At 45.5% G+C, this 22539-nt stretch overlaps 1 protein-coding gene across 1 annotated transcript in view; it reads left to right on the forward strand.

The window, feature by feature from the left end:
• Positions 1–5191: 5191 nt before the first annotated feature.
• Positions 5192–22539, forward strand: part of LOC144158656 (uncharacterized) — a 28633-nt gene continuing 11285 nt past the window's right edge. The window contains exons 1-4 of the mRNA XM_077689690.1: positions 5192–5553; positions 16468–16606; positions 21622–21761; positions 22176–22278. Coding sequence (XP_077545816.1) covers positions 5490–5553; positions 16468–16606; positions 21622–21761; positions 22176–22278 — 446 coding nt within the window. The 5' untranslated portion in view covers positions 5192–5489. The remainder of the gene's footprint in view (positions 5554–16467; positions 16607–21621; positions 21762–22175; positions 22279–22539) is intronic.

The following is a 22539-nucleotide window of genomic DNA, read 5'->3' on the forward strand; positions in this document are numbered from 1 at the left end:
CTAAGTTGTGCGTTTGGCATTGAGTAAGCAATACTTAGTGAATAACTAGTATACAACACACAGTGGGCTCATGGATATGTAATATTAGGGCGTTCGGTTTAAGGCGCCTTGTGCGTTATAAACACGTTCGTGTTTTCCTGTGCCGGTCGTAAATTTAAAACGTTATGGCAATATGGTATTCGAAAGCGAGCCTATTCAGCACGATTCCTCCTCCGTCATTCATCAGTTGTGATGCAGTTGTCTGATGAAAGCTTCTCGTTTTTCACACCTTTAGGCGCAATCCCCACCTCATCTATTGCTATGTCTAAGGTTTCTTGTAAGCTTGTCTTTCAAAAAAATTTTCCCAGTCAAGATTGCGATCGTATACACCTGCACAAAAACTATCCTTTTCATATATAGCCCCGGAAAAAGCTTTTCCACAAGGCGCCTCAGCAATGGAGCACGCTCTGGCTGCGCCATAGCATGAAGTCACGTGGGGTGCGCGCTCTTGTGTCATGGCAAGGTTGGAGGGAGAAGCGTGTGGGCAGACGTTCGAAGCGATGGTTTTTTGCGCTTTGGGCCAAGTTCCCCTCCCTTAACTACTTTTAAACCAATTCCTTGCAACGTTTCGTTGCCACAAACCTGGTGGAGGCGCCGGGGTAGAATCAAGAGAGCTGTACATTCACCCTCTGTACAAACCCGGCAAGAAACTCAACTACGGAATTGACAACCGCACATGGGGAACCAGCCTGCGTGTTCAAGGTTTAACGGTTTAATTCATCGCGTGTGCAGGGGAAGTAAGGGCGTGTTACGGAGCATTAAATCCCTTCACTGAATTCACGGAAATCCTACCGCCGCATGCGAGCACTGAAGCCTGCTTTCCGGCTCCCTAGCTGTCTTTTGGGGCAAGGCATTACAATCGCCGAGTTTCAGTGGGCGACACAAGGACGCTATAACAGTTTATTGGTCACGTTCAGCGCAGCAGAAACTCGTTTCTTTTCTGCGCCACAGAGCCCTGACCGCGTTACGCTTATAAGCTAAGAAATTACTAAAAAAATACCGAACGGTGAATGCTATACTTTAGGCAGGCCAGCCATGCCAACTAAATTCGGCTTCAGTGTGGTCGCTTTTTAATTAAGGAGGTTAGTTTCGTGTGCAATGCATATTTGTAGATGGCAAAGAGGTCGCTGGGAGGTTTATTAACTCAGAAGAACAGCATTATTTTTAATCAACCTATATTTGCGCGATCGTTTTGTAAATGGGGGGCAAGTGAGCTACTTGGTGCTTGTTAAAAACGTTAGAATCAACGCGATCTAACGGGACGCAGGGTAAGAGTACAGTTATTTCGAGACGTTTTTGACATTTCTCATGTTTTTCAACAGCGCCAGAAACTAAACAAGGTGAGAAAAGTTTCTTAACCCAACGGCCTGATTTCAGGTAGTTGGGGGCTGTACTTTAAAAAGCAATCGTTGTTCCAGAATTAGGTCGCCCATTAAGTAGTACTGTGAAGTTATCATGTTGGCATTAGGCATCGCAATGCAAAAAAAAAAGATCTGTGCGGAATTTTGGGGTTCAGCTTCGGTAAAAAGGCATGCAAAAAGTGGCCGTAAAGGAGAAAATTGGGGGTTCAAGGCAAAGGTTGGAATCGACGTAACGCGAAGCTTTCAACTTGGCATACTTGCGTTGAAACTAACTGCCGTTTCAGCTTAATTTGCATGTCCCATTTGCTGATTATTCACAACTATCGAGAAAGACAAGAAATACACTTCAACGTGAAATACGAGATGTGAGGACAGAGGTTCAAAGTTTAAACCTTAGTGTACAAGATGCCACCAGCTCCGACCGCAGAGAACGTGATAGCTACAGGGTATGTACCATCGCACTCACTATGACCTACAATGCTCATTAGCAGTCACCGCTTTATGCAAAATTTGTCGGGTACCCGGTGTAAAAATAAAGTACGCATTAGGAGCACATCCTAATGAATCGAGCCCTATACTAACGTATATGCTCATGCCATTGTATTGACGATATACTCGCCTGAATACTAATGAGCGTGTTAGGTCGTAGTGAGCGCGTTAATAACTCCCCCATGTGCCCCATTTGCCCTGCTCTCTCCCGCACAGGTCGCTGGTCCTGAGCTACTGTCGGAATATATTATAGCGGGAGGCCAGTGTACTACTTTAATTGTGCAAAAAAAAACGTACCGAAAGAATTGGGCAGACGAACCGGCTGCATTTTCTAAAAACTGGCATAGGAAGGTGGACACGACTTTTTGAAAATGAACATCCTCTGTGGCCAGGGATCCAACCCGAGGACATCTTATGTTGCAGCATTACACATTAATATTTAACGTCTTTCAGTAGGATCAGTTTTCTGCATCAGGCTTTTGGGACCCATGCGTAATAGACGGCGTTAAACTTCAGCTGGACGCAAAATTCATTATGTAATAAGGGTATATAAGAAAGACACACATGACACTCTGGCCGCCATAAAAAAATTGATCTTTAATCTGTCATTTTCGTACTGATGGCAAGCGGCGCTGTTATTGACGCCAGCATGTCTCAGCTTACCTCCCACGCCAAAGGTGTGAGACTTAGGTCATCACCATCATCATTGTGAGCTTGTTTGTGTCCACTGCAGGACAAATGCCTCTCTCAATTATTTCCAGCCACTCCTATACAGTGCCAGCTGAGTCCACACTTCCCCCCAAAGTTTTTGTAGCTCACCTCGCCAACGTGTTCTCGCTCGCCCCTAGTGTGTTTGCGGTCGATTGGCAGCCAGCCCGTCAAACGGATGGTCCACCTGTTGTCTCTCATTCGCATTACGTGACCAGCCCATCCCCATTTCCTTCGCTTAATTTGAACTAGAATGTCCTCCACATTGGTCTGTTCCCTATTCCATGCCGCTGTTTTCCTGTCCCTCAACGTGACCCCTAGCATTCGGGTTCCATGACCCGTTGTTCCGATCAAAGTTTAGTTTGAAGTCATTTGGTGAGACTCCAAGTCTATGCCTTGTAAGTCATTACTGGTAGAACGGATTGATTAAATACAAGGTTTTTCAGTGTCAGGGGAAGCTTAGCAGTGAGAATGTCAGAGTTTTATTAAATGCAGCCCACCTCATGTTGATTCTGCGGGTAATTTCCCGTTTATGGTTTGGTTCTCGAGCTATGACTTTCCCAAGTTATACGTATTCGCTGGCCGTTTCCAAGACCGCATTGCCTACCTGGAAGTGATGTGCCTTGGCGTGCCGATTCGCCATTAGTTTGCACTCTTTCGTGGTTACTTTTAAGCCTGAAATGATACTTGCTGAGCAAAATTTGCAAAGCATGCGCTGCAAATCCATCCTGCTCTGACTGAAGGGGACAATGTCATCTTAAAACCGCAGGTGGCTGAGATATTCCTTAATAATTCTCACCCCTGTTTTCCTCCACCTAAGCTTTCTGAACTAAGCTTCCTAAGATATGATGGAGGTTTAGGTATCCTCCCAGTATGCAGTGGGTAAACTTTCGTAGCGTTCAAGAAAAAAATATCGAATACTTTATAGAAAAAAAAATGATACAAAGTCAAATGTCTGCGCAGGAGGCCGCCTGGTTCTTGCTGCGGCAGGAAACTAAACATCCCCCTCGCGAGGGGCACGATCAAATGCAGAGCATTTGTGGGGGCGCACGACGTTAAGTAGTTTGCGTTACGTTAATGTTGTTGCACTTGTTGCTGTTGGTTGTTGTATTGCAATTAAATGAGGAGACGTAATTAAGTGGCCACGTGACATCATTTATTAGCAGGTGGGTATGATTATTATTCTTCTCTTGAACTGGTGTCTTGAACCGGTGGGGCTACGCTGTTGTTCCATTGCGTAGCACCACTGGTTGAAGGTCTTGATTCCATCTCGTGCAACGGAGACTCGACGACGGCAACTGCTGAGGAGAGAGCGCGGCGATGAGTGCGTTCCAGCCTCGCCGACACCCGCTTTTATCACGCCACGATCGCGCCACGCGCGCGCGATGCTAACGTCACGATCACGTTAGCGTTTAGTGTTTGGGGAGTTGGTGGTAGTGAATGCGTTGTATCAGCAGCTTCTTGACGTAGTTTGAATGAGTCAAGGATATAAGGCGCGTTCGTAGCCCTCCATTCTGTGTCGGCTTTGTGGCGCAGTGGGTAGAGCACCATGTTCCTTGCGTTCCGCCCGCAGGGTCATGGGATCGACACCAGGCGCCGGTAAGTATTATTTTTTTATATAGTGTAGGGGGAGGGGTGCGGACTACTACGGACAACTCAGAACGGTTGACATCGTGAGTTAAAGAAATGCTCTGCATTTAAAAAACCATGGATACCAGGAAGGTAAAAAAGACATAGGAGTTCTGAGGAACAACTAACCTTTAATAGTGGTGGCAGGCAATAAATACTCTTCTTGTAAGTAGGAAATCAGTAAAATTTATTTATTGGGTCAGCCACCCTTCTGTGGGCTTCCTTGCCTGCCACACTCAATGTGTGCACGAATAAAACGTTTTCAGTGGCAGCCAGTTTAGTACATTTCCCTTCCTGTGGCATGGCCGTCAGGGCTTCATCGTTTTGTTAGGTTCATTTTTAAAATGTTTTGTTTAGTTTATCGTTTTACGACGTTTACCCCCAGTTATGTCGTGGCTTTAGTTTATTGTTTTGACGACGTTTAACCCAGTTATGTTGTGGCGCAATTATACAAACCGAGTTGTTTTCAGTCAGAACTCATGTTTTTTTTTTCACCGTTTGGAGCATAGCTCGATTTATCCGGAATGTGCCGTTTGAGCCGAGTGCCCGTTAACCTACTTTGGTAAAAATCATTAAAATTCGTCGTTCTCAGCATGAATACTGCGTTGCGAAAAGTAGAACGTTGGCTAGAGTAAGGCCCCTTCTAAAGTTCTTAGCAAACCTGATCGAGACGGCTGGCGTGGGTCCGATAGAGCGGGCTATAACAGAAGAAAGAAACGAATAGGAGTTATATTTGTGCAGTCGTTTTTGTAGATGGTGGCACGCGGAACGTTCTTCTTACCGAGTTCATTGAACGTCCCTTGAGAGATACTGATGAGTGCACCTGCGGGACATTTTTTATCGCTCGAGCATTGTCGTCCAGGCGTGTGCGACACTACGGCAATATCTAGAACTAAAGCATTGGAACTTTGGTCTCCCCCTCTCAGTGCATTTGAAACGCCCCCTTCTCCGTAGCTGAGGTCATTACTCTGGTACACAAAAGGCTGTTTCAGGGCTATCAAATGTCGTGAACCCGTGTTTTTTGGCAGATCTTCTAAGTTCCTGTTCAGGGGTGACGTCCCAAGGTCAGCATAGAGGAGGATATCGATAGGCTTGTAGCCTTTTATGCAGTGTGTCCACTGTATACGGCATTCTTTTCTGCGCTTCTGTGATAACCCTTAGCCAGACAGAGAGGAGTTTTAAAGAAGAGTTGGCAGCTCAAACAACTCAATCGCACGGGCCGTCCTGAAAACTCACATACTGTAGCGCGTAATTTTTTCTGAAATGGAATACTGGAGGTCTTCCTCCCTCGGTTTTGTCCTGGCCTTTCTCGCGACGACTTGTCAGGGTAAGAAATTCTTTTATTTTTTGTTGGATTGTATTCTTGGCGTTTACCTCGGATCGTCAGGTTTACACAAGACGGGCCGCAGTGTCAGTGGTCCAGCTATCACTCACTAAATGTTTGCTTGCTTTTGCCAGAGGGGTTAATAATGTTCTGCAGACTTTTCATGTGGCCGGAGTATTCCAAATCGCCTGCGTAAATAATATAAAGCAATACGCCTGAATTGATTGAAAATTTATTTGATGTTACTTATCTTTGAGGTTTTTTTTCATTCCCATTGCGAAACATGACAGAATAATACTAGCTATGCTTGCTTGCTCCGCACATGCAATGCAGGAAGCATATTTTGCTTTGTGTTTTTTAAGCCACTACGTTTCTTAAAGCAATAATAGAAAATATAACTCGGAAGGAACGAAGTACTGCAAGCAGTGTATAGCTGCCCTACTTGCCACCGTCCATGTTTTCAAGTTAGTGACATATATACAGCCGAAAGGCAGTCACAAACTTACGTGTGCACATAACATCTTGAATACAAACCCAAGTAAAGGTTTCAAGGAAAGTAGGTGTAACAAAGCACGTTCTATTACAGCGAATGTGTGAAATACTTAGATGAAGCTTTATATATGTTTTCGTTTTTTTTTATAAAAGAACCTTCAGCACCCTTTCTGAGGGGAAAAAATAGCCTTTTTCATAACATCTGAATGTACTAATTATAAAATGGCTAACAAAAAATCTGCGGCTCGTTTTTTGGTTTTAGGTGCACAGCGCTTTAGAGGCCCGGCTTTGTCGCCGTAGCTCGTCCGTTGTCACGCTGTGTATCTGCAGCAGTCACGCGGAGTCACACCCCCAAAAAGAGGCTTCTTGGAGATACTCGAAAAGAGAATTTTGTATTAATAACTGATACAAAGACCCATGGCATATAAATACTACATTGGCAAACGAAAACATAACAAAAGTTCCCAAGATTGAAATCGAGAACATAATAAAGGTTTCTCAAGCAGGGAACCATGAACGCAGGTCGCATCACTTCACAACTACACAGCACCACTGCATAAGTTCTCCACAGTTCACTAGAACTCACAGTACTGCAACCTCTATTACACCATCAGATGACTGTAGATCACCACAGTTCGTGACAAAACATTTCACCTTCAGTACAGCAATCAATGGGGTAGAATAGGCACTTCTATTTGCTTGTTTACAACACGGATAAACCGAGTGGATCACTGCTGAAGGGAACTGCTCTTCCCCAGTGCGGCGAGCTGCGGCTTAAGATGATTGAATAGATGAGAACGCATCTTTCGTAGCAAGAGGAACAGGCTTTTGCGACCGCGCTGTGAGCGCCGCAACGCCGCGACTTCACTAGGTGATCAGGGCACCAACGCACCACCAGCACATAAAAAACGCATCATGCGACATAAGGGGTGCGCCGACCTTTTGTCCATACATTGTGCTAAAAACTTTTAGCAGGCATTTGCAACCCGGCAGTCGAAGATCGCATGCTGCAGGGTTTCTCGCAGCTCGCACTGTGCGCACCTGACGGAGGGTGCCACAGCCCATGCCGCAATGCGGTCCGCCCGCCGTGGGCAGGACTTCCTATTCGTGCTGTCAGCAGCAATCCCTTACCTCGGCCGGTACGGTAAACACGAGCCCATCAGCTGCTTCCACCTAGTGTCCTGCTCTTCCGGTGCTGGTCTTCAGTGAGCTGCGTCACTGCCAGGGCTTCGCCTATTTTGCTCGGCGATGTGTCGAGAATGTCCAAGTCAGAGATTTCCATTCTAAAATTTCTGAACCACTTTATGATGTCTTTAATTGGCGGTTGCGGGTGCTCATCTAAAGGTCCTACCTGCACAACATCTAAACCCAACGGCGGTCCGTGCAAAGAAAGAACTCAGCTCTCGCCCTGAGCATTCCTCATCACACTCCAGGTTAGACAATCTTCTTATTGCGAGGAGGCTACTTATTGCGACGAGACAGACGAGACTGAAACCACCGATGCTGTTTGGAAGTAGGTAGCAAGAGCGGCGCGATTTTTCGGTTTTCCCACCCCAAAAAAGAAGCCCAGCATGGTTTCTAGTTTCTTCAGTGCACGGCGTAGTGGTCGCGCCACCCCATTGCTAGGAAGTAATAGGCTGCCGACACGCAGGCATTTAAAACAACGCTAAGCTCCCGAAAACAAATACCCCAGCTTGAAAGATTTCATTAAATCTAGTTAAAGCTAGGACCCCCTTAAGCGCATGTCCCCGATTCAACCTTTCGTCCAAAGGTTGAGCGGATACTTAAACCAGAGTTTTATATCAGCGGAAGCGTTCGCTACTTCTGGAACGCTGGCTATTGTAATACGTGTCCTCATTATTTAGCGCAAAGAAAAGTACAGGTATATTCGAGCCAAACAGTATGCAAATAATTTGACAGTCCCCGATTTGATTTAGTCAAGAATTCTCATTGGGTTTGTTTTTACTATAGTAAGAGAAAACAAAATCGCCAAAAAAAAAGCGACGCGTTCGTAAAAGCGCAGAAACCCTCCAGCAAGTACAAAACAGACACAGACACAAATAAAAGAGAACTCCCATTCGTGCTGTTATATGTAGAACAAGAAACAAACGATACAGAAAAGTGTGCCAGCTGCCACAGGCAATGCTGAGCGAGCACTCCGAAGGCGGCAAAATTGAATTGCATTGTACAAACCTCTGTTTAACTCATCATTCATCAAGAGTGCATTGAGACGGTGAGGAAACTAGCGTGAAGGGTGGTAGCACAGACCTGAGAACGGTGCCAAAGCCAGGCTGGCGAATGCCTGATCTGAACTTCTGACACCTTTCCATTCGAGTGGAACTGACGTATTTTTTTTTTCTAGCTCGTCCCAGGTAACTGTTTCTAGCTTCGCTGCTATTAATTTCTGAACACTCGGAAATTTGGTCTCAGCAAAAAATGTGTATTTATTTTCTCAGCGGAACCTATCTGAGATGTCGTTGCTGTACAATTGTCCTTAAAATAGGACCGACTTGAAGTATCCTAGGTAGAAGCTGGTGGTTAACTTAATTTTCAGCCGTGTCAACGGTCATACATCAGTATATAGGTAATAGTAATATTGGTTGTTTTTTCTGCTATAAACACAGCTTTGGTCGATTCAAATGCGTAACTACTTTTAGGTTTGAATCTCCCTATTGTACCTTTATAATGTAAATGACGAAAACATTTGGGCACCTCCTAAGCGCCGTCTTTAGGAGTGGAGCGCACATCCGTCACCACGCCCCTTTGCATATCATTAAAACTTTTCGATCGTGAAAAACATCTGTATCTTTCTCGCACGCAATTTGCTGGGACAGTTCCTACGCTAATTAAATTCCTAATTAGCAGCCTCCGGTGGAGGAACCGCATTATTAAGAAAACCAGAGGTTTGTTTATTTGCTTCTGGTATAATGCTGAGTAACTTTGGAAGGCATCCGCCAGAAGTAGTTTATGGTAGACCTATGTATGTTGTTATATCGCGAGAATAACGCAGTGAATATTATCGTGCTTGCATGGTTTGAAGGCTAGAGCCCAGCAAATATCCAAGTCTTCTTTATTGCTACACCTTCCTTCGCTCCGTCTTTTCACCTCAGCAGCAGCAATAATTTGCCGTTTATATTGCCGTGCATTCACACTAGGAAGAAAAGAACGAAAAAAAAATCTTAAGTGGAACTCAGGTTTGCTGTGCATACTTTGTCACCAACATCAGTATCGGTACGCTATTGTACGCACTGAGTGCTACCATTTGCATAGGTTAGGTGCAAGATGGCGGTTGTGGCTTATAGGGGGGTTGGCAAGACAGCAATGTATGGTAGGTAATAAACAACCTTCAATGCAACTACTTGTCTGGAAGGAGCCATTACCACCCTATCGGCTACAGCATATGCTCCGAGGGGAAACCTACTCACTGTAAAGCCGTCTTGAAGGTGGGCGTTTTCGTGAACACAACTTCGGTATGAAACAGAGGCTGTCATCTATGCGTCCTGCTTTGTCAACATGAAATAAAAAAACAATGAATAAGGCCACAAGATTTAATAAGCCATCGGCTAAAAGGAAACCGCTGTGAGGGCCAGGTACGAGATGCCATTTGGTGCATTTCCTACAACCGTGGAATTAGGACTTTGATGTGTATAACGACACCCCACTGCACTGTTCCCACTAAAACATACTCGTGTTCGCTATTTGGCGGCCGTGTACAATGAATGTAACGTGTACAGCACAAGTACAATTAACTGGATTACGCTGATGTGTGCCCTCTTTTTTCTAACCCGTACATGCACTTGCGATCTGATTCCAAAGCTAAACCAGGCATTCTGTAATATTTATTTTCCCCGCGAAGAGCCGCTCCGAACTCGGAATAAAATTCCTTTTTGCCCGTTGTACGGCACGTCGTACCGTTGGCTTTGGGTGGACGGTAACAATAAAATCTTTGGAAACATAGAATTACAAGCAATCTCTGCACAAAAGTGGAACACAGCTGAAGCAAATGAAGAAAAGAGCGGGAACACAATGATAGGAGTACAAAAAGCCTAATGGTTGCGCAATGATATTGAATTAAGTAAGGCGCGAAAAGCACAAAAATGTTGACGTTCAGCCAGTGTAAACACGTATGTTGTGTATGGCTTCTTTAGTGGCGGCTGTGGCCGTAGATTCGGCTTTCTCGTCCATTTCTCTTCCAACGAGCCTGAAAATTGTATTTCAACTGCTACAGGGCTCGCCGCGGTGGTTCAGTGGCGTAGGCTTTGCGCTGCTGAGCACGAGGCCGCGGGTTCGATTCCCGGCCGCGGCGGCCGATTTTTCGATGGAGGCGAAAACCAAAAACGTCCGTGCGCATGAGATTGCGGCGCACGTTAAAGATCCCCAGGTGGTCAAAATTAAACCGAGCCACCCACTACGGTGCGCCTCATCCCCTGCGTTTCGTCGGCGCGTTAAACACTACAATCAATCAATCAATTAGCTGCTACAGGCTCTAGCTACATACCTTTATATCAAAGAAATTGAAAATACAAATGCAAGCTTCATATATTCCAACCATTAGTTTTTCGGGGATTTAAACCTCCCAACAAGAGTTTAGAAAGAAGAAATGCCAAAAAAACAGGTGTGATTTAGCGGGTATCTTTTTCCACTTCCAACATGGCATCCGACGTTGTGTATGACTGGCGCCGGACGGGAGCAAGCTAAGTCAAATAAACATACTTGCGCTATTGGTGTCTCCTGTTGCAGCTTATAGGGCCCTAGATTGCGAGCATAGTGAATATATTGATTATATTGATTACTGCAAGATTTTACCTCTCCAGTAAGGTTGATGACTGGCTACCAAGGGGATTTTAAAACGATTTTGTGAGTTGCGATGTTTTCTGCTGATTCCAACGTACTTCGGAGCCACTATAACGTGAGCAATATTTAAAAATCCTGTTTACCTAAATAAACAATGGTGTCAGAGGTAATCACTGCACTTACAACGGAACAGTATCCATGATGCAGTCAAGTGACTTTCTAGGCGAAAAGGCCAAACACAAGACAGAAATCTCAAATTATGAATGCAAGTTTAGGGTTCTAGGTTTTGAAAATCTGGTATAAGAATATACTGTAATCACGGATGAAATACCAAGTTAGTACTACGTAACGGGAAAACACTTGTGTGGTCTTCGTGCAAAAAATAGGAGTGCAGTTCATATCAATATGGCAACAAGATGATCTCAGTACATCAGTGAAAAAAAAAACAAAATGACTGCCTTCATAACTACAACTACACCAGAACGTTGTTTTATTTACAAAATTCCACAATCCTGTTCGAGTTCGAATTTGTGCGTACCAAGCAAGCGCATTATAGGCGTATGCGGAAAACAGTACCGCTCAAACGGCATTCAATTCGAAAACAAGAACTGGGATGCCATTAAAAGGCCGATTCTGATCCGGGGATATTGTCAACACCGAATCTCTAAATAAAGCTTTAAAACAACGCGAGGCAAGTGTTCTGGGGAACGCGGCATAAAGAGGTAGGCAGGATACCAGACCTGGGAGACTTGGCTCAAAATAAGCGACGCCTCACAATTTGCGAAAAACAGAGTGAGCATTGTCTTACTCCAACACAGCACAGTTTCCTTGAAAAAGGTACTTTAAACAGCAGGTTGAATTTGATGCGTACACTCTAAAAAAAAAGAATATTGTCAGAAGGCTTACTGAGGAACACCTCCCGGGGAAATTCACACGCCGATTGCTCATATACGCAACCCTCATTCCACGGTTCAGGGTTGTGGTGGCGTCCGCCAGGCTGCGAAGTGTGGAAGTCACCAACGCGCTGTGTTAACGCATTGTCACCTTCATCATTTACAGCCCTAGCACACTGTCTTCAACCGATGGCTCATTTTTGTGGTACGGCAACGCAAAACGTCTGTCGCCCTCTGCCACCGCGGTCTCGAGAGGCATGGGTGATTACCGAGGGTTCGCGTGCCGGTTTCGGTCGGCTGCTTCGTCCTTGCGTCGTTGCTGCTGGCTTACTTTTGAAGCAGCACATCCCGCTGCAACCAGGAAATAGCGAAGGAGCGTTCTGCTTAGATGAGTGCTGACTTTCATACCGCAAAAAACTCCCTCATCGTACTGGCTTAGAATGCCGTCAATTTACAGCGGAACTCTTAGGAGGATTTTCTCCGGGCACGTAGCAATGTAACAAATAACAAAACAGCCGAGTATCTACTCGGCTGCAAATGTCGTCGAAAGACGATACTCTTTAGCCGTCCTTGCCAAGTAAATTCCTCTCTTCTCCTCCCGCCCTATTGTCAAGTTCTTACCCTCCCGGCACGTGCGTCCAAGAATAAACATGGTAGCGGTTTCATAAGTCAATTCAATTCCAATGATCAAATGCTTTGGGATTTGGAATGCCGCGATGAAGCCCTTGCTGAAACACGACCTTTTTTATTTTTGTATCAAATATCTAGTTTTAAAAGGGAACTTTTATTTGTCGTCAAGATATCACACGAACATCTTGTATTTTAATTAAAAGAACACTGACTAGTTCCAGATACGTGTTGATGCTTTGCCTCAAGTATGCCTCTTGATTTCTGGTTTCTTAGTAATGCTGGCTAGTCTGTAGTATTGTACCAGATTATCTTTAAAACTTCGTCACGTAAATTCTTCCCCTTGTACCTCCAAATACAACCTCATGGCGTGCGCGTTTCTACCTCCTGACTGCAGCGCATCCTATAGTGCGTGTTCTATAGCGGCTGCAGTTGTTCGTTTACATGAGTCTCCTATGGCAGGGTTATGGAGTGGGTGCAAGGAACTACGATACATTTAAACTACAGGAAATGCGGAATAACACCGGATGAGAACAAAGTGCAAAGTAAACAAGACATCCGTTGTTTTTTTACAACATACAATTAATACGGCGGCTACTTTTTGCGTTGTCTGAGTTTTTCCGAACCGTTCGGGTAAATTGCTACGTGAAGCGTCCAAACGAACCGGCAAACGAGGAAGTAGCAGCATCGAGAGACACTCGTCAGTCCTTAGATCGACCAGTGTCCTTCGATGCTGCTACTTATTTGTTAGGATGAAAATAAGGCGTAGTTATGATATTTATACTTTTTACGGGAGTTGCTAATAGAGCAGCAAACAGATGAGCGGTTCGCAAGATGGCTGATCAACATTCTCCTCCTTTTCCTTGATCCAATGACCGACCAGTGTCTATCGATGCTGCTATCTGTTCGCCGTTTTGCCGTGCGTTTGTAAGCGTCGCATAACCATATCAATGACCACCGGGGCATCCACGCGTCGTCTCTCTGCCTCTCAAAGGACAACGCCTTTGGCATGCTAAGGCGTAATCCGGGTCCCATTAACAATGGATGTGCGTGGTTGGGCAGGTAGCAGTTGCGGCGCTATTTCAAAAGTAACTTCAGCGACTTGACCCTAAAGGCAGTGAGGCGCAGTATAACAGGCAGAAGATTTAGTAAAAAGCCTCACATGCCACGAGGATGTTCGCAGCCGAAGAAGCCAGGAGACAAATTGTGAAAGTAGTAGCAATGAACATAGTGGCACTTCTAATAAACGTCGGTTGATGGGAGGCATGTTACAGCAATTCGAGGAGCCAGATAAGAAGGCCCATGGCTCTAATGGAGCAGTGGCTAGTAAATGCTGCGACAACCGGGTCGGGATTACTGAGAGACACAGCTTTTTCCGTGTTACAAGGTTTTGTATGGGGAAAGTAAAAGGCGCATTTCGGGGAGAGCCATTGCAGGCAAAATTGACAGATGGCAGGGCAGCAACCCAATCACCGTGAAGGGAATTTCTCAATATGGCATGCATGTGGGTCACTGTGAGGGCAACCCGTGCGGTAACAATTATTTTTTTGCAAATGGTAGCCTGTAATCAAGTTAGGTTCGGTTAGGCAGGAACGAAGGAGGTCGAGAGTTGCATTATAAAAATAAAGTTAGAAGCCATTCCCCTTTTTGAATGCGATGACCAGCAAAGTTTGTAAGAACACGACGTACAGGTTACACAAGATTTACGCGAAAGGTATGAGCAAATTTTATTTGTATCTTACATAAATGGCAGACATCATTTGAGCAGTTTTTTGCGGCTTTTACAAGATGCATGCATGCGAGAGTAGAGGTACGTTTTACCGTTATTGAAGGCGGCTAAGCCACGACTGTGGACCGAAAAGAGCCCCTTTTAGGTGCGAAGCACCTTAGGGGTCGGCCCCATTGTGATGTGTACAGGTTTCGTCATGTGTAATTGATCGATTTGATTGATTAATTACTTGATTGATTGATTAATTGATTGATCGATCGATTGTGCGGTCTAACGCGCCGACGCTACAAAAACGATGATGCGCGCCGTAGTGGAGGGATCCGGATTAATTTTTACTTCTTGGGGACCTCTACACTGCGCCGAAATCTCGCACACGCGGGTGTTTTGCCTTTTCGCCTCCATCAGAAAGCGGCCCCGTGTACGGGAATCAAATACGCCTCGTTGGCATACGTAATTACAACAAGCATTTGTGAATTTTACAAAATATTTGTCTTACTGGCTTTACGATGACAGCCATCACTGGTTTACATTAGGTTTTTTTCTATTCGGGAAGGCCACTTTAAACAAACAACAAAGCAGCCAGTCAGTGTCCAGAAGAATAAATTCCTGTATATTGATGAGACCGTGTTTTAATTACAATTTATGACACCGGTAGATTACCACAATGCAGAATTCAGTTTTCAATTACTTATTACCATGGTGTGCTATAACCGTTTTTGGACTATACTTATCGTGGCGTAATTTTCAATGCTAACCTCTCCTGATCTAACCATAGAAACTTAGGCTGCACCAAAGCGTAAAAACTCGGCCAACTACGCTGAACTATCCAAACAGCTCCACAAAAAATTGAATTGCCAGTCTGCACGTGTCTGATTCGTCCGGTTCTCGAGTATATCTCAATCGTATAACGTAACTCTAAAAAGGGAAATTAGAACAATTTTATGCATAGAAAATATCGTCATCCGTATCATCTGTCTCCGCTATGATCATCTCATTTCTCGTTCAGCAGACCTTCCATGTTTCAATCGCATTTCACTTTTTGGGTGACGGAATCTCGACTCACTAAGATTTTGGCACGGAATGTTTCACTCAGCTAATCCCCTTTCCGTCCACAGCTATCTCAGTAATGACAGTCTAAGTAGAACCCGAGGTAGTCATGCCCTAAACCTTACATCTTTTAACGCACACAAACGTACCAAAATATACCTTTTTTTTAGGAAAAGTAGAACTTTGAAACTTGCTGCCAGATGGAATTACACCCTGATCATTAAATCGATTTATTGTGTTTATTGATACTCCAGTTTACGCAACGATTTTTGTTTGATCATTTATTTCTTTGTTCATACTCTGCGCCGTCCTATCGTACTAACGTTTTGATTGTATAATATCTGTTGGTTAATTCTAGTCATAGGGGAATATACAGGTATGGGTACTAGAAATAATGAAACTGCGTTGTGTTCGTTCCATTGCGCATTGCAGTGTGTGTGTCCGGGCGTTTTTTTTAACTCAGGTGTTACAATTTCCCTTGTGCTGTACTAGACCCACTCCTGCTATAACCCTTGAAAGTCCTGCAGTATGTACAGTCATTGACAGACGAAACGAAATGACCAAGATATGAACCAGAACATAGAACAACCGCAATCTCTTTACATGCAAGTCAAATTCGCGCTGGAGCTAATTACAGTAAGAAAGTGGGGAAATGTAGCTTTCCACACATACCAATGGTGCATATTACTGATCCCCCACCAACAGCCTTTTTCCTTTGTTCTTTTTCTGGGTAATATTTAATTTTGTCATTTTTATATGTCTATGACTTTACAGATAAACATAATCAAGCGGGAGTCGGCAACGTAGTGTTTTTACCCTTTAAGAAAATTTTTGTAGCGTGAGCTACACTAGCAGATGTTGGGCAGTTTAGCGTGGCTCCTGGACAGCCATGCTACGCAGGCGCGAGCAGCAGTGACGTCACACGGCGCACGCATTGTTGCTCGTTGCCCGGCGTCTCTCACACATCCCATGCGCCCAGCAGCTTCGCCGACTTCCGTTGCGCACGTGGCAGCCCGGTCCACTTGATGATCACGCGAGGGGTGGCAGGGTGTGGAACCGATGGCTTGTGCCTCGCAGCATCACCGGCGTGTGCCTGTGGAACCAGCTTAGCTCTGGGACGATTGGTGACCCTGAGCCGGAGCCGCTTAATAAATATACAAATGTCACATAATGCGTACACATTGTGTGTTTCGTTGAAGCAGCAGTAAGCATGATAATCAAGCTAATCCTAGACAACAAGGAAAGCATAGAATAACCAGCTGAACCTTAGCTCACGCTACGTATATCCTGGTATAACCGAGCTAAGCCACTGCTACTTTTTTTTTGTTGATGAAGGCGCCAGCCAACACAGCGAGTGCGACATCTACCATGGCATCACCTGTTACTGGAACGTTGCCCATTCCCACGGTGTCTATACCCTAATTCCCACCCCAGGATTTCAACAGCAATATTTCAAGAATTCAGAGTGTCCCAGGTAAGTTAAAACGTAAAAGGCCATTCCCAGGTAATTGGAATTCCAGTGCTAGTGAAACCACTGTGACGTTTGATCACAAAGTCTTTACGACGTTATTCGTATACGCTGTTGCGAGTGACATGGAAGCCCATTTACCTGCGTGTGATTATCCTGAAAACGTTTTCAACCGTTAAGTCGGCTGTAGAACTCCAGACTCGTTCACGAGCATGTTTAGGTCCAGGAATGCTTCCTCGTCTGGTGTTCGTTTTCAAAACTTTACTTCCAAGTGGATGGGCTCTGTGGACTTCAACCCTTTGAGGGTCACGGCCGTACATGTACGGAATCGGCAAACACTTTCAGAATGGTCAATGACGTACTATTATTAGCAATATGAAAGGGAACACACGAACGCCTGGCAAGCACCCTCGAAACGGACTGCGAGCAGTACGCGGAAGGGGCTGTGAAAAACAGAGGGGGCGACAAGGGTGCGCTTCCACTGACTGTTCCCACTCCCGCCACGCTGGCATTTCTAAAAGGCAGCCGCTTACGTCATTTCGCACATAATATAGGGACCGGGTAGCTGGACGGGTGGCGCCACCACTCGGCGCTCCCCTCGTCAGTGGAATGAGCCGGTGCATTGGACAACACAGCCTCCCGTTGTTTTTGTCGTGTTTGCTTCGGTGCTTTGTATGTTTTGGTGGCGTTGTGAGCAGATATGTGATATGAAAAGAAGTCTAAACAGATGTGTTGGGTTCTTAGATGCAGTAATGACTACGTAAACTTGTCGGACGCGTCTAAAGTTGGGTATCGGCTGCAATGGCATGAGCGCTTTTTGCAGCGATCTGCGCTTGGCTCCACCCGTTCGGAGAACGAATAAAACTACTATTATTAGTATTATTTTCTTCTTAAATGCACTCACGGCTACGCAAACGTATTGGATGCTTATAAGGTTGGGGAAGGGCTACATCAACACGAGTGCTTTTTGCAGCGCTCTGCGCCTGGCTACGCGCAATATGAGTAGGAATAAAACTATTAGCAATATTAGAATTAATTTCTACCACTTTAAATTACCTTCACTGGTTTCAATGGCTACGGTTTTCAGGCCAGCCTTAGCGCTGGGATACCTCGATAGGTGTGCTTTAAATAGAAAGGCACCTGCATACGAGATGGATTACCGTGTAGCCGTAGAAATGTTGCGGTAGTTTACACTTTCTGTAACCGTGAGCTTTGTACCTTCGGTTTTGGTGAGCGACACTGTGACAGCATGGGAGCCTGAAAGCCGAAGTGGAAGTCCCATGTTTGTGGTGGTCATTTTATCAAGAGCCAAAGTTATTCACCAACTCAACAGCCGAAGCTACAAACCATCCCTCCTCCTCTTCCCGTTTTACCACCTGCGTAGAATAAAGGCTGGAACCGATAATTAAAAAAAATGTGGCAGTGTTAACGTCAGCCGGTGTTTTTTAATGCTTAATTATTCTTTACAGAGTACATAAAAAATCGTGTAATGCCTGGTGAAGACACCAAAAACGCGCGATTAGTTGCCTCAAATATGGGTGCATGAGCCCGAGTCCTCCACCACAGACACATTTCCGACACGCTGGAAAAAGTTTAGATTTGGAGAGGGGGCATGGAGGTTCAAAATTAAACAGCAAAATCATCTATCCCTCCGTCTAATGATTATGATGGTGGAACACAAAGCTTTCTTCGTGCGAAATCGAATGGGAAATGGTCAAAGTCAAACACGCTGCGATTAAAAGACCAAACGGCGTGCTGGTCAAATTCGACGCTTAACTAGTCAAAGTTTAAATCCAGAAGGCAACCAAGGCAACCCATACGATAGAGCTTTGCGATAAACTATCATCGTCGTTAGACAGAGGTGTGCATGATTTTTCAAGCGTAGGTGGCAGCTTGTAAACCGACCGCAGCATTCAGTTGTGAAGCTCAGTACAGGTTTCGGGCACCCTCCTGTCTTGCGTCCTTCAGCCACGCAGGAATTGGTTTTTGAAAAACCATTTACCAACTAGCCAGCAACCATTGCAATTCTTGTAAAGCAATGCTTCTCCACGACAAGCAATAACATTCTACTATCATGCGGTATTTATTCTATCAACGACTCCCGATGACTGTAGTAAGAGCATTTCTGTGAAATTAAACACGTTTCTGCCGTAGGTAATGAAGATACGGAAGCGTCGTCCGTCACAATTTCTGTTTCGAGGTAAATATTCGAAGACATCCTCCAACCTTGTCTTTCACTTGTGCACGACGTCGGCGACGTTTCGTCATCAACTGCCAAAGGCCGGCGCCGCAGCATTCCTAGATCGGTCCCACACACCGGCTTTGTGGGATCATTTAGCGGCAATATACTCCTCGATTCGCGAAACTGCATGCAGGCATGAAAAAATTGCATGAAGCAACCAACTTTCAGTTCCAGCTTCACTTCCAGCTTGGCGCATTGACCGTCGTCTGCTACTTGTAAACATTGAGTATGGGCGTAAATAACACACATAGCATGCCTCGTAAACGTCACATCCACACTCAAGATTTACCGATCTGAAAAATGCACGTGGGGTTACGTTCGCCTTGCAAGCCGCACCGCAGAAAAACGACAGAAAGCCATGCACAACTACGCTGCGCTGACCGCCACCGGCGTTCCACTGACGAGCGGTTCGCCACGGGCGGCGCTGTTCGCTGAAACGACGGTGGTGCCATACAACGGCCGCCCGGTCCCTATAGTATCGTCTAAAAGCCGATAAGACGCACGGCCGGAATGGGAACAGTTGTGAGAATAGCGTCCCCCTTTCCACTTTGTTTACGACGGCGGCCACTGCGCATCACTCAAAACTGGGTCTGAGTGTGTTTTCTACGCGTTCTTGTGTTCTCTTTTATATTGCTTTAATAGTACATGTACGGCATTTCTTGTATCTACAAAAAGCGCGCCTTTTTTGCCCCCTTCTCTTGCTTGGCATGTGCTGCCACACTTCGGAAATATGTCAAACTTTTTTTCTTGCGCCGATGGCTCTTCTTTTTTTTATGATTTACTTCAGCGTGCGCCGGCTCCCGTTTGCGCATCCGCTAACGGCGTGGAGGAGAAGGAGGGGCGCGCTCTGGGTATCGGTTCACCTGACGCCCGGTGCCTCTCGCTTCTTGCGCCTGCCACAGGCCAAGGTGTCCCGCGAAACTGACGAGGCACCTTTATCCTCTTTTTTTTGTATTTTATGAGCGGTTCACCATCCAACTCTCCCGCATCCGGCCGCGCGGTGTCGGCCTCCGGGCTACGGAGCAAGATCCGGACACTTCCGGCTTTTTGCGCCCACGAAACTGATGTCTATCTGATTTTTAATAACTCAAAAGGTACCGGCTTGCTACTCTCTCGTGTTTATTTAGAATTTTTCTTGGGTTACTCATGAATAAAACACATATATGTAACAACATCAATGAATTTTTTGTCACTTTATGGTCACCCGAAAAAAATTAATATAATTTTTTCTAAAAATAGATTCATCCGAAGAATTTAAACCGGCAATAAAAAAAATCCCGCGCCTTCCCGTGAGGGGAACACGAGTAAATGCAGAGCATTGGGGCCTCACTACTGGTTGAAGGCAGTGTTGCTTCCATCGCTTCTTCCGTGATGCTGGAGTAGCAGACACGAGTAAACGTGGGAGCGAGCGTCAACCAAGGAAGGAAGGAGCAACGCAGTGACAAGCACGAGCGACCGCTAGCGGCTTTATATTTGCAGCGCGCGCAGTAGAGAGAGAGCAGAACGGGGGGGAGAGCGCGCATCCGCAAGCAGCGCGCGCCCTTCCACGCCCCACCGCGCTGCTATCACGCACCTGTTACGCCGAGACCGCGACGGAGCGAACGGGCTGACTACGACGCATGCGCGCGCCAGCTGCTGTTGAGAGAGAGGAGGGAAGGAGGAGAGGCGCACCTGCGTGGACGCGGAGCTGTGGACGCCGTCCGACGCAGGAAGAGGCGAGGCTAAGAAATGCTCTGCATTTAAAATCGACCTTCATAGGGTTAACATGCCAATGAGGCCATAATATTCGGTGGCCTCAATGCTGGTGTGGGCTCTACCTTCACCGCCTCACCCCACGCTGTAGATACTGCCGCTGTCATATGAGGGCAGGAACAGAAATTAGGAACGAAATTTTGCTAACACCTGCCTCTGACCAACATCATTTTGGGTAGCCCTCTCGTTGTATTACCTAAGCGTTTCCTGACTAAATGATGCCAGGCAGGATTGCAGGGGGTAAAAATTATTGTGCTACACATAATGCAGAAGCTTATCCCAGTGGCTACAGGTTGGTTGTTATGTGTCTAGAAATCACGCAACAGATACGGTCATCACAAAACAGACTTGCGGATTCTCAACCAGAAGAAAGCGGTGACGTCCGCGTAATAGTTAGAAGGGCGGAGTTTATTTTCCAACGAAGGGGGTTTAAAATATACCCTGGGGGTGGGGGGGGGTAGCAAAACCGAAGAACGTCATTTTGCTGCATCTATAGTTTGTGCCGTCGAATAATTCAGCAAATAGAAAAATACTTCATCGTTGTCTTAAAGTTAGGTGAATACTAAACTACTCATTTATTGCCCTTTGTGTTTATATTCATTACACTTGTAATTTTATGGCCCGCACACACTCGATTTTGTTCTTTGCATTTGCAGACAAAACAGAAATCAAATAAAAACAGCAACCAACTTGATCTGCTGAAAAGCTTTTCTGCAAATTATTCTCCTGGTAGTCGTTCAGAACTTTTAAAAACAGTCTGTATTGCGCTTACAAGACAATTTGCGTCTATATTTCTGCAATAACTTTTCGACAGAAAGTTAAGCACTTTTAGGTGCAGCAACAGACAGTTGGCGTAGAACATTTTCGTGCTTTGTTCTTGGTTATTCCTCAACAGCCGGTAGAAAAATGTTTCTAACCTAATAGATTTTAAATGAAAAACATGTGTGCTGGTTCACTGAGTTACACATCGTTTAGACAGGTTAGTAATTGGGGTACGTGGTTTTTCTCTTCCTCGCCAATGGTGCAGGCTACCAAAGCAAGATCGGCTAGAGCCATGCACTCAGTATTACTCTCACTGCGACGAAGAGACAAAGGAGAAGTTCGAAGCGTGTGAAACGACATACCAGAGTATAAAAAAGCTTCTAGGTGATAACGGCAAGTGCCAAGGTAAGTTTCCCCTGGCCGAACGACTGTTGAAATGACGTGACCAGATTGTACAGGTAACTAGGGGTTTGGGTGTTCCGTCACAAAGCCCGGCATTTCTAGGTATCTTTCTTGCAACAGCGAAATGACGGGTCGTAAAACGGCTCCGCTTTAAAAAATTCCTAGGATAGCCGAGTCGGTGGGATATAGGACTGCTTTTATCAACTCCCGTGCCCAAACTCCGCCGGTTCACCCATGTGTTTCTTCACTGCCTCACTCTTTCCAACGGCAGCCACTTCCTTAAGGGCACAATAATGACGCTTTGTACAGAGGGGGGGAACCTATTTTCCAAAGAGTGGGTGGTTTTCTGTGGTACCTACCAATGTGCGTGACATAAAGCGCTCGTCTGAAACTGACGCTGAAGTTGTTTTTTTCCAGAATTGAGCCTTCTGCGAGAGTGCATTAACCACGACAAGATGACAAATTGCCGAGTTCATTTCTACCTTGGTCCGAGTTGGCCAAGTGAGCAAGCAAATCTCAAGTAAGCAAACAATTGCAGTATGACTCATTGGGGAACTTGGCATTACTGATGCCCGTCCCTACCGTCATTTTATACACGTGCAAGGAAACAATAAGAACTGACCCAGAACTCTAGCCTTCACCCTAACCACCGAGGATATATATCCACGGGACCACTTCGGCTTCAGTGAAGACTGCAACCTGTGGGAGTGAACTTACCGTCTGTAAGCCACGCAAACATGTATTTAAAAATGATGGGGCTGCGGGTGTACCAAGTTTTAAA

Source organism: Haemaphysalis longicornis, unplaced genomic scaffold, assembly GCF_048455015.1.
Source record: "Haemaphysalis longicornis isolate Haplotype H1 unplaced genomic scaffold, Haemaphysalis longicornis Haplotype H1 scaffold_10, whole genome shotgun sequence".
NCBI lineage: Eukaryota > Metazoa > Arthropoda > Arachnida > Ixodida > Ixodidae > Haemaphysalis > Haemaphysalis longicornis.